Genomic DNA, 12,754 nt, shown 5'->3' with positions numbered 1-12,754 from the left:
ATTTCGAGAGGAACACGTGTTTAAAAATTGCAATAATTAGAAAAAATTCTCGATTCAAACATTTTCAGCCGGTAACCCGAGCGGATGTTAAACATTTAACCGTATGTTTAATAATAAACTCGGAGATGAAGTGCCCATTGGAGATGTTTGTTTCCCGGGAACGTGGCCGAGGAACACGTCGCATAGTGTTTCTTTTCATAGTAACGTCTAAGTTGACTCACGATCAGTGGGTCATGCAAACCGGAAGCGAGAAAACGATCGGCCCATTAGATGGAAACGGATAGCCTGCGTACGAAATTAAACTCGTTTCCTCGAAACAAAGTCGCCTGGCTTTTCTTCCACAATCCTAAAATTCACGAGTTTCCTTCGCCTCTTGGAACAAACGAAAACATTGAACCGCGGCATCTCTATTTCGAGGACGATCCCTGACACAAACTGTATCCGAATCTTGTTAAAAGAGCAAAAGAGTTTCGCTCGCTTTACCGCTTATTTTCTCAAGTGAAATTCTAAAACTGAATAATTTTTTTTTTATTTTTCGGGGAACGTTGCAGATAACATTGCATCTGCAAAAGATTTTTTTGTTCTTACCGCCTATTCAAAACGATATACATAGGTTAAAAAATTATCTAAATAAAGTAAAGGATATTCTATTACATTTTTATCACAAATTTATTTTATTACTAAATTTTTCTTCTACCGAAATTTAATAAAAATATCGTACCATCGATTTCAAACCATTTAATCGAGAAAAAACGATCCATCTTCTCGAAAATAATTATTGCGATAACATTAATTTTAATTTATATCCCCGAGAGAAATTTAACGAGCAAATTAAAAAATGATCCGTGGAATTTACCCGGCGACAGTTATTCCCACAAAACCAACCCCTCCCCCCGTGAACTTTGACACGGTAAATCAGGAGCAGGCGTCGGCGAATCGCGCTCGCCCGCGTCCCGACGCCATTAATTTCGGCCGGAGCACGATGATGGAGCCTTGGGGGGATTCCTATTTGCGACCACGCGAAAAGAAAACGAGCTGAACGCTTCACAGGGAACGCAGAAGGGAAAAGAAGACCGAGGGTACGTGAACAGGCATCGGCGTCGCGAAGTCGCGTGTAAATTTATCTTCGCGCGAGTTGTACGCTTTCTTCGTACACCGAACCCTTCTTCTTCGTCGATCCTAACCTTTCAGGGGTGATCCCACTCGAGTTCGTTGCCACCGATCAACACTTCTATAATCGTGGTAATCCTCGGCCAAAATCTAAATAAAACGTGTTTAATATTTGGCGATTGATCTTGTAAATTATTGTGTACGATAATAATTTGTATATTATCTTTTCGACAATACATCGTGTGTATTTTCAAGATTTTTGGTAGACACTTAAATTTTAAGTAATTAAATATAATAATTGTAATCGTATTTCAATGTTATTTGTATATTTTTATGAAAATGATTTACGTAACATTGCATTTCTAAGTTGGAATTTTTCTATACGTGGATTGGATAATCTATCATAATTTAGTTGATTTTTGAAATTATTTGACATCGATATAGATTCTACTACTACTGTCTACGTTACTTTTAATTGACAATCGAACTTTTGCATTCAAATCTCCAAATTCTTCAATATGATACCTGATAATAAACGCAGGATTATTTTATCAAAAAAGATGCTTCCAATGCTGGTAGCAAGTACAATATCGAAGAACGCTGGAAGCGATCGGTCGATTATCGTCCTTTATGGCGCGCAGACGTTTTCGCGCCATTCGAGAAAAACGATCTTGATCGGCATGCAGACGGAAATAGAGGGTGCTGCGCGAGAGGAAAGAAGACGAAACGATCGTTAATGGCACGTAATACGCGTTATGGACGCAAATTACCCGGCGTAACTGTAATTTGCGCCTTTTTTTTCTCTCCACTTCCCTCCTCTCCTCCGTATCGTCACGATCAGGTTGTTTAGTTACGTAATGCTTGTGCAATAATTACCGATGTTTGAGCAATTGACCGCTTCAGGCGCTACCGTGCGTATCAAGGCATGAAAATGAAAGAAAAAAAGAAAAAAAAAAAAAAAAAAAAAAGAAAAGGATTCTGTTCTGTGCCAGGTTTTGATCGATCTTGAAAGTTTAGATAGATCGCGCGTATAGATCGAGCGTGATAGCTACATCGATTGAAAAATCGATGTGGATCGACATCGGATAATTTAATTTTGTGTGCGCTCGAAATCGAGTTACGATTTTTCTTTTTCTGCATCGTACAGGATATATTATTTTTATAATAGATCAGATCTGTAATGTGTACTTTAATACGTCATAACAAGATGATTGTAGATAATTATAATTGTACAGTGGAGAGGAATAAGTACGTTTCCATCAAAGTCAATTTCGTCGAACGTGCTTGAATATTTTTAGTAATCGTAAAAATAGTCTCCGTCAAGATAACGGGCTTGATTATTTTAGCACTAATATGTATGATTCGCAAAATCTTAGCTATATTCGCGATGGAAATTAATGTTTGTTATTTTCCATAATTTAGAGTCAAGATTAAATACGATAAATTTTGATGCTTTTAATAAAATTAAGTTGAATCATTAATTCTTCACAATAAAGCTTGGAATTTATTCAATTATACGCAAGAGGATCTTTATTATTGCTAAAATCAAAAGCTAAATAATATCTATTTTTTAGTAATTCAATATTAATGAATAAGTTAGAAAGAATCTTATAATTTTATTTTTTCCTGAGAAAATAATTGGAAAAGGATATATTTGTGATATATTTTTTTTTGTCCTACCGTTAAAAATTCCAAAAAGAAAAATCTATTACTTTCCAAGATTTAAATGAATACGATTCAAAAAATCATCTCGTTCTTTCTAAGCTCTTCCGAGAAGCCATCGCGCCCTAAAATATGGATGAAAATGGCCGATTTAGCTGGAAGATTGAGTAGCTGAATGACTAACGTCTCCTCGGTTAATGGTTCAATTGTTCGGCTCGCTTGGCAAAATTTAGCGAGGATAGAAGGAAGAAGAGAGAGCGTGTTGTTCACGCGTGAATTTCTCGCATCGGTCGCGTGACAAATTGCCTCGTTAATTCGATCAGCGCGATTCAATTTATTCGCTCTGGTCGCGGCTGATTTTCCGCTAATCTCGTGCCATTTTGTAGCTGCCGCTCAAATCGTCTATTGCGTTTTGTTAATATTGATATAGCCGATTATTAATGCTGGAAGATCTGTGAAAATATTATCTTTAAAATATATCTCTCTCGAGATGCATCAGTTTTCCTTTAAATTATTTATTACTGGAAAAGTTAATTAATTTTCGATATTAAAAAAACTTAATGTGTTATATTTATTATTAAATGCCACATCTAGTTTCGATGTTTGATAAATCAAAAAATACCAATTTTAGCTACTAGACGATAAAAAAATCAATCCATCAAAGAAAATAAATTGTCAATTTTTTTTTTCAATGGTCTTTAATAATTTTAAACGATTGTCATAAACGTCTACTAATTTATCTTCCATCAAAAATCACGAGATATTTTTTTAGTATAAAAATTCTACAACCACAAATCCTTTTTATGAATAAAGAATCTACCTATTATTAATAGCTTCGTAAAAAGTGACATAAAACTTAAAATAGTGAACAAACGTTTCTCAAAAAACAAATCCTCAAGAATTATAAGAAATTATTAATATCTGGTAGAATAGAATCGAGTGGATAGAGAATAAAACTCATTCCATTTACTTGCAAAAACATATAAAAATTTATACATATATATATTAATTGTACTTTATAAAGAATTTAATATTTATATTTCTATCAAATTAACAAATTTTATTTGTTATCTAAATCATATATCATGAAACTAAATGTTAATCCACTTTTCTCATATACAATCTAACTAATAATCAAATATTAGAAATAAAAATAAAACAAAAAATTGTAATAATCCTAACCTAACCTAATCTAATCTAATCTTTTTGCAAATGATACGATATACTCGATCCACTTTAAATAATTTCATATACTAATAATTATAACAAAGAACGTACAATATTGTGTTAATATCTGCTGAACAAATTCTATTGTCGGTTGAAATCTTCTCCCAATTATCCTATTCAATATTCATAACCAAGGATTAAAAGCGACGTGTAACAGTGTAACAATGTAACATAACCGAGGTGAATATGGCTGGTTTTGACGGTATGTTGGCAACCATGACGGGTCATGATTAAAAAATTACCAGCGAGACAGGTGCGTAATATAGCCTCCAGAGGCCGTGGTATCGGCTGGAATTTTGCCAAAGTTACGCAAACACGTTGCCAACGACAGCGAATATTCAAGTATAATCCCGGCTCTGCCAAAACGCGCGAAGAATGAAATTCTTGGTCGGCGGAAGAAAAAAAAAAAAAGCGAGCCTATGAATTATTCGAGGCACGACGGAACCTTTTTCGATAAACTTTTAAACATCTGTTCATGATTTTCGTGTACGTGATGAGAAATCGAGAAATATGCGAGAAAAAAAATTTTTTTTTAATTTTTTTATTAGCAAATTTGAGTATTTTTTAAGAGAGAATTATTAATTGCAAAATACAAGTTTGCTTTGTCTGGTTAATTTCTTTATGAATAGTTTCGAAATATTTGATTGGTATGCGATATATCTTTGTCAGGTATTGTTAAATTTTAATTATTTGCGTTGGTAGGCGTTTCTGACCGATTACTGATCAAGCTAAAATTTCGGGATCAAAGACCATTGCTAGAGGAAAAACCTTAGTAAATGTTTTTGTTGATTTTTTTGTTTACGTCTGTTAATATGTCAAAATCAAAAAGAGTAGTGTTGGATATAATGTTATACTAATTTAAAATATATGAAATATATGCGGAAAAATAATTGAATATACTATTACGATCAAATTATTTCGATAATTATGAAAAGTACTCTTAGACTAGAACCGGCATTATGTATAAATGCCAACAAAAAGGAAATAAAAAAAAAAAGAAAAATGAAGAAAATACCAACTTCACATAAACTCATAGGTAGCGAATACGTCTTCTTGAATCTCTTTTTGAACCTCTATTTCATGCTCTTCTTCTTCATAATATTCTTCTTCCTCTTCTTCCTCCTCTTCCAAGTATAGCTCGAGAATAGCGTCTTCAGCACCCTCGGGGAAGTATTCGTCTATCATCGCTTCTGCCCTTTCATGATCCTCCGTGATGAAGTACGGCTCAATGCTGGCAAACGACAGGAAAGCATCTTCGGTCACCCTCCGGAGAATTATCACGAATATCTCGTTCCCAGTCTGATACTTCGCCTTTGTTAACGTTATTTATATCATCAAATGCAAGAGAAAAACGAAAAATATATATATATATAATAATATACCGGGTGTTAATACACGAAAATTAAAAAAATCACCATTCTATCTCTGTTCTACCTCATCTGATGGAAATTTAAACTAATTTTAAAAAAGAGATAAAGGAACCTTTCTCTCGAAGTCTTCAGGGGACGACGCTATTCGCCTTGCGATTGGGGGAGCATCGAATTCGAACGCACCAAAATATTCGATGGCGTCGGGGAAAAGGGCGCACGTCTCACTGAGAATGGGGAACTTTGAATAATAGAATTTGAAGGCGCAGAATGGAGGAGGCGGTACAGGCTCCTCGTAAGGATGGACCAATTCCATATAACTGCTGAAGATGCTTGTGTACACGTGCACTTTGCTCCGGGCCTGAACAATCAATAATTATTCTCTAAAAATCCTCTTTCGACCGTGTTTCGTTTCTTCGAACAAGACTTAATGAAAAAAAAACTTCGTTCCATGTTTAAGTACAATTAATTCTCTTCTGGCGAGATTTTGAAATATTCTGAATAAAAAAATTATTCGTTGTTAATAATAATAATAATTAATCTGTTTAATCTTAAGGGAAGGTTTGAAATAACGAGTGTTAAATTCGAGGAATACCTGAGGGGGTACCCAAACAGCGGGATGGGTGCGAGGAAAGTCCTCCTCGTCCTCGGGATCAGGCTCGTGAACGTACACGTGCCTCTCCATGTACGAGTCAGTTGTATTGAAGGGGACAGCGTTACCCTGAAGCAGCGGCTCTTTGCTGGTCAACAAATGTATCAGATAATTCTCCACATCGTTGATCTCTCGCGTGGGGCACTTTTTAATCCCCTTGGGGCACTCGAAGGGAAAGGACACGGGCCAATCGGGATGGGGCCGTCTACCTTTCAGTCTCATCGCTATCGTTCTACCATCCGTCAATCCTGCACTTATTACGTAGCAATAGCAATTCGAATCCACAAGCAATTCTTCCCTTTCCAAGATCAAATTGGAACGTCGATTATCCAATAACGACTTCGATTATAAATTAAGATATTCGGACGATTAATTATCATTCCAACGTAATTTCTCTCACGAGTTATTCTTTTATAAAAGAAATGTTCATCTCTCGGATAATAGACGTTCCATCAGTGGTGGACAAATTATTTCGAGAGAAAGATTGATAAAAGGGTGTGCACACCTACTACGATAGCCTTCGTGACCTCCTCGTTGCTCTCGACGAACATCTTCTCGATTATTTCCTCGGTTAACTGTATTCGCAACTCCTCTAGTACGTCGTAGTTCTGTTTGAACAGGGTATTGATCAGTTCAAGATACGGAGGGCACTGATACTTGTCCCTGTGCCGTCCCTGCTCGTCTTTGAACACCCACGGATAGAAAACCAGAGCGGTGAACTCGCTCAGCTCGAATATCATCTGAGCCAAGAACGTCTCGTACTTCTCCAACCGCTCAGCCTCCTCCTTGGCACGCTCGCGCTCCTCGATCGCTTTTCTTGTTTTATTTTAATTTTCCCACGAACCCAATTAACCACGCTCACGACATACGGTCAGTCACGTGTTTCATTATCTTAATCTTAACTCGAAAATTTGTCTAATATTTTTCTACTAGAATTATTTAATTTTTTTAATCCAAGGATATTTTGTTATCACATCAGATCAATGCTAAAAATGACTGAAGCGAAGATATGTAGAAAAGAAATATCGACTGACTGTATATTATGACAAAAGTTTCAACAACGTCTATTAGATCTTTCAGGAATAATACCTGATGGCCTCCTTCTCCTGCCACGAAACCTCCTCCTCCGCGGTCCTAGTGCTGACAGCTTGCTGCATTTCCGGCTCTTCCTTGTACTGGACACGTTTGATCTCGGACATTATCAGTTTTCGAAGCTGGGGACAATTGGCGCCGAACATCAAATTGACCATTTGACCATTTTCGAGGAACATCCAGACCGGCTCGCTTCTTTCACGGAATCGCTCGAGGTCGGCGATGTTGTCGTTCTTCACGATCGCGTACCTGATCGCATCACCGACTTCCATTTTCACGCTTCGAAGCATGCTGACCATCGCGATGCACGGGCCGCACCACGAGGAGAAAACGTCGGCGAGTATCAACCCCTTCTTTTCCAACAACTGCTTCCAATCGTCCTCGGTCTCTATCTCCACTTGGAGCACCACCTCTTTTCTTCTTGCCATTTTCTCACGCGATGGATTTAATTTATTTAAAGGTTACTCCACCATCGACAGATTAATTTTAATTGCATCATTCGCGGCCAGCTTCACCAACCATCGATTCGTTACTTTTTGTTCCAAGATAGACACTTTGTGCGATGATAAATGATTTTTAAGAGAGAACGAATCATTTTGCAATTTAACGCGATTGTTATCGGTTTCGATCAACAAGAAATACCCGAATTCTTGAGCGCAGAAACTCTTTACTTCGCGCGTAATTTGTAATTGCGCGTTCTTGCAAAAATCTCTTCTTCCTCCTGAGAGGAGAGGAAGAGATGAAGAGATCGAGGCCGGCGATAACACGTCTCGACGGCGTATGTCGTCGCAACGACGATCCCCTCGTTTAGTCTTACGCCCCTAATTCGCGGTCTAGCCACGATAATTAGTACGTTCGCGATCCTACATCAGCGGGACTTGACGTGCCTTGTTTTTGTTCTGCCGGCAATTTACGATCCCTGATGGTAGGCCAGACTCGTGGAAAACTAGTGGAAAATTGTGGACGAGTTTATTGCGTTCTTATGCCAGTTGGTTTTTAAGCGAAGCTTTAAACCCTTTGAGACAGAGTATAAGGAATACTTGTTCTGCTTTATCAATTCTTACTTTTCCACGATAAATTTTCTTTCAACCATTCGATTTCATTGTAATTCTGTAACCAAATCAAAAAATGTCTCGATTATAATTAACAAATTCATCTTCGATTTATGGAAATTTCGTTTCAATTTCGCGAATCATCGATAAATACACAGATGACACGATCATCTTCACGAGCTTAAATTTACCCGCGTAATGGATGGTGAAAATTATTCATCTCGTTCCTGGAAACGGACTCACATTTTCTCGAATCACGAATCGGACGACATTGTTCGAGGAAGATCGAGCCGGATGGATGGAGCGTATCACGGAACGGTAATTACGCAATTTTCGCGAGATAAATGGCGACCGAAGTGGCTTGCGTGAAACTGAAGGAATTAACCGCGGTTCTATCCTTTGTTTTTGTAATTCTAAGCTTGTTTTGTCATTGTTACGTAATTTCGTGAGATATTCCTTAACGATATTTTTTTCTTTTTCTTTTTTTTTTTTTGCGTATTATTAGATGGAAATATCGGAAAATAATTATAAAAGATGTTTATGTACGTTCTTGTTCATAAGTCATGGAATTTTAAGCACAGGTAAGTAATATTTATTAAGATAAGTTTGTCGTAAAGATATTAAAAGAATATGTGATTGATAATGTGCAATTTGATAACTCGAGGAAGTAATGTTGGCGCGTAAAGTAGAGAGATAATTATCAAAGAGATTTACACAATGCATTTAATCTAAAAAAAAAAAAAAAAAAAAAATTCTAATATTTATGAATATTGTATAGAAAGATTTGATAAATTATTTCTGTGAAAAAAAATTTTTTAAAAATCATCAAACGATTTTGAATTATACTATCTAAGGGATTTATCTAGTTGAAATTAATTTTATGTTGAATTCATTTTAATCTTTAATTCAAATATTTAAATTCGATCGAGATAAACTTGTCACGATAAATTCTTCGAACTTTCATTTTTCCAACAAACTCGTGCTATCGCGTTAAAAAATATAATAATCTTTAAAATTTGTTTTTCTTCTTACGAAAACAGGAAGAGGTCGTGATTTCCGTGTTCGATATTTCGTAATTGCAATAGCTCTCGAATTTCGCTTCGATCCACGATTGCACAAAACATTCAAAACGAACTCGTTTGAACTTGCGACTGCGAAACCAAAAGTTTTCACGTTGTTGCGAATTCCAAAGTGTTTCTGGTCAATCAGCATATAAATCGAAAACTCGAACATACGAATTATCCACGCGAGTCTTATCCATTTATTCTGTTTAATAATTTTTAATTTGTGTTTTAAATCACGTATAAAAATTATAAATTCGTACTATCTTGGTATTTTTATAAAAATATTATAAAATATTAATTAAATGTAATATTAAATACATAATTGATTAAATATAAACATTATAAAATATTAGAATATTGATTTTAATCGCTTGCTCTATTGTTTTGTCAGTTTGTTCTAATATAACTTTGATCTTGATTCGTTTCATAATTGACAATGAAATGTTAAAAAAGAAAATATGAATTCATAATGCAAAAGATTAAAATTAAATAAAGAATAATTCTAATTATTTGTTAATGTAATATTCATACGATATTGAAATTACGATATAACACGTAAACTAACAATGTACAAGTACACATTGTAGTATTAATAATGATTGCATAATTATTCATAGATTGCAATCAGATGAAATAGACATTCATATTGCATTCACAATGCATCTATATTTTACATTATGCTAAGTTTATAATCAAATTTATAGTTACAGGATGCTTGATTTATAGAACAACTCGATACATCAATTGAAATCTTTAGTAGAACAAGTTCAACTAGAATTTCTATTATCTCATATTATTTGCAAAAAAATTAATACAAAACTTTTCCAAGGTTTTTCTATATCTCGAGTTATAATGAAACACATTAAAATACATAAATCAGATCTCATTGTCCTCATTATAATAATCATCTAATTGTGAAGATAGAAGATAGAATCATATAAAGAAATCTTCCTATTTCCACAATTAAATCCGCGAGTGTATACATATGAATAAGAAAAGCAGGAGATAATAGATTTATTTTTGATGTTGTTACCTTCGATATAACGATTGAAAACACTATTTTTTCAGTTGCAACGAGACGTTCTGGATTTCCGACAAAAATAAACGATCTAGACGATATCCTAATTAGATCGCGTGCAAATGTCTTGTTAACTCTAGAATTGAAACGAAGAACTTTCATATTATTTCGCTTTGTTCCAATCAAAGACTGTACACTTTCATCTTATTGCGATTAGAAACGATTTTAATAGAAATAATAGAAAAAAATGTTAATTAATCAAAATTGTAATGAAAAAAATTGTATATTAGAATGAATAATTTTTTCCTATGATTTGTGATTCGTAAGAAGAATTACAAGTTTATATAATAAGATTTTAAAATTACACGTATTAAAATAATGAAGGTACGGATAGATATAAATTTATTGAAATTTTAATGGAATATGATTTTTTTTTTTTAATTAAAAAAATAATTATTCTCATTCGAGAATGAAAATTATTTACGAAAATAATATGTATTTCGTATTCTAGATTAATATCTTTCCAATAATTTTATTACAAGATAACTTCAATCGACTTATTAGATGCTATCATTATCTTAAATCGTTATAAAAACGAAGAAATTATAATCTTGTTTCGAAAGGACAAAAACCAGACAGAAAAAAGAAAAAATCCAATAAAAATTCCAAAGACCATCGATATTGAAATAACTCAAGATCCTCTACAACAGGGTATGTACATTACAAATCACATACAGTATCCTAGCATAGCGTACAATTACTCTACCATCCGCAATGTACTACGATAAATTTCTTTACGACCTTTTTAAAAACCAATCTACGCGCTTCATCATACCTATTTCCAACGTATCCCTCCTAAACAAACAATAAGATACCCATTAAACCACCATCATCATCATCATCGCAAACGAGCTCTCTGGAACGAGCATCGGAGCAGGCGCGGGAAATCTCATCAAACTGGCGCGAAAAACAAATCACTCGGCCACTGTCTGCGGTGGTGGCATGGCAAAGAGGACGCAAGATGGCCGACGTCGGGGCTATAAAGACAAATAGAAGCGAAACGAGCCCAACAAGGCCTAACGACGCGTATTTGCATCAGTCATTAAGACGGCCGAGAAACCGCGGCGCAGGACGGTGGCCAATTCCGCGCTGTCGGCTGGACAAAAGGACACCCGCCGCTAAAGTGACGCTTATCGCGGCTTGTGAAAGTGTATTTTCTTGCGTAACGCACGCTCAGACCTCTTACGGCTTCTCTTTTCTCACAGATGCGTTCTTATGTTCTGCCGAGTTGGGTTCCAAAGATGGAGCGCGGCAATGATTCGTTGGAAGAAACATTTTTAGTAGTTATGTATATAGGTTATGTTTTCATTCATATAAAAGTGTTTAGTTAAGTGGTTGTCGTATAGTTATTGTCATAATATGATTTGTAATTAGCGTTATTTTAGTTAGATATCGGCTGTAATTTTATATAATTATTGGATACAATTGTGAGATTCTGTCTATGAAGGAACAGAATCATAATTGAATGAATTTGAACGTAGGAATATAATAGCTAAATAAATAGTATAATTAAAAAGAATAATATTCATGAATTTTTCTTACTGTTTTGCTAATTATCATTTTCATCTTAATAAAAAATAAAAAAGTGATGGGATAATCATTACCTATATCTAAAACTTTTGATAATTAGCGCTATCTAGATCATTTATATTATACATGACTTATCTAAAATCTGAAATCTAACAAACTGATACATTATTAGAAAATATGTTTCATTTAAATTCTTAGAATACAATGGATTTATTAAATAAATGAGATATATTGCTCTTGATCAATTGATTAGATGTTTTTAATCAATTGATAGCAAGATTTTTCTAATTGTTTTACCTATCTATTACCTACTATTCTCTGTGTTTTTATGTTAAAATAAAAAAATAAATATTTCAATGATAAATTTAAGAAATGAAGTAATCAATCATAATTATTACATCATATTATTATATTATATAAGACAATATTATAAGATAAGAATGGAATAAATGAAAGTTAATGAAAATTATTAAGCAATTGAAATTAAAATCCTTGTTTGTTTCCTTTATGTTATAAGATTCCTTATATTTTTTCATTAAAAGGAAACCATCACAAAACTAATATTTAAATATAAAGATATTGCTGAAGTAATTATTTATCTCTCGATACAAGAATTCTAAAGTATAAAAACCTATCGACACAAATCTTCATTAATCTTTATATATTCCATTCTTATATTATAAAAATGCCAAGTATATAACCAAGTTTCTTCTTATTTTACTTGCATTGAAATACAAGTATTGATTTGTAGAAGATTTTGTTCAGAGCTTTCCTCATTTAAAATCCTCATTTAAAAATCTGATTTTTAACTAGCAAGAAACAAAGCGAATAAATTGCCTGTTATAATTCTCCATAGAGAATACGTGTGTCACCATTCTTCGTCGACATTCGTCCTTTGCAATTAATGTCACGTTCCTGGA

At 34.1% G+C, this 12,754-nt stretch overlaps 2 protein-coding genes and 1 long non-coding RNA gene across 4 annotated transcripts in view; all 3 read right to left on the bottom strand.

The window, feature by feature from the left end:
• Sarm (sterile alpha and armadillo motif) overlaps positions 1–12,754 on the bottom strand; it is a 118,568-nt gene that overhangs the window by 66,203 nt on the left and 39,611 nt on the right. The window lies entirely within an intron of this gene.
• On the bottom strand, positions 651–4,197 carry LOC147657464 (uncharacterized). The gene is made up of 2 exons (XR_015292424.1): positions 4,051–4,197; positions 651–1,260 (listed from the first exon to the last, which is right to left on the bottom strand). It is a non-coding gene; the product is annotated as an uncharacterized LOC147657464 (long non-coding RNA).
• On the bottom strand, positions 4,843–8,201 carry LOC105736931 (uncharacterized). Its single transcript, XM_012493770.3, has 5 exons — positions 7,108–8,201; positions 6,524–6,834; positions 5,962–6,266; positions 5,482–5,727; positions 4,843–5,310 (listed from the first exon to the last, which is right to left on the bottom strand). Exons 1-5 carry the CDS (start codon positions 7,536–7,538, stop codon positions 5,020–5,022), a joined length of 1,584 nt encoding a protein of 527 aa, XP_012349224.3. The 5' UTR covers positions 7,539–8,201; the 3' UTR covers positions 4,843–5,019.

Source organism: Apis florea, unplaced genomic scaffold, assembly GCF_048593485.1.
Source record: "Apis florea isolate Af1SG1 unplaced genomic scaffold, ASM4859348v1 contig_3158_pilon, whole genome shotgun sequence".
Taxonomy (NCBI): Eukaryota; Metazoa; Arthropoda; class Insecta; order Hymenoptera; family Apidae; genus Apis; species Apis florea.
This window is presented reverse-complemented; position numbering and strand designations above follow the sequence as displayed.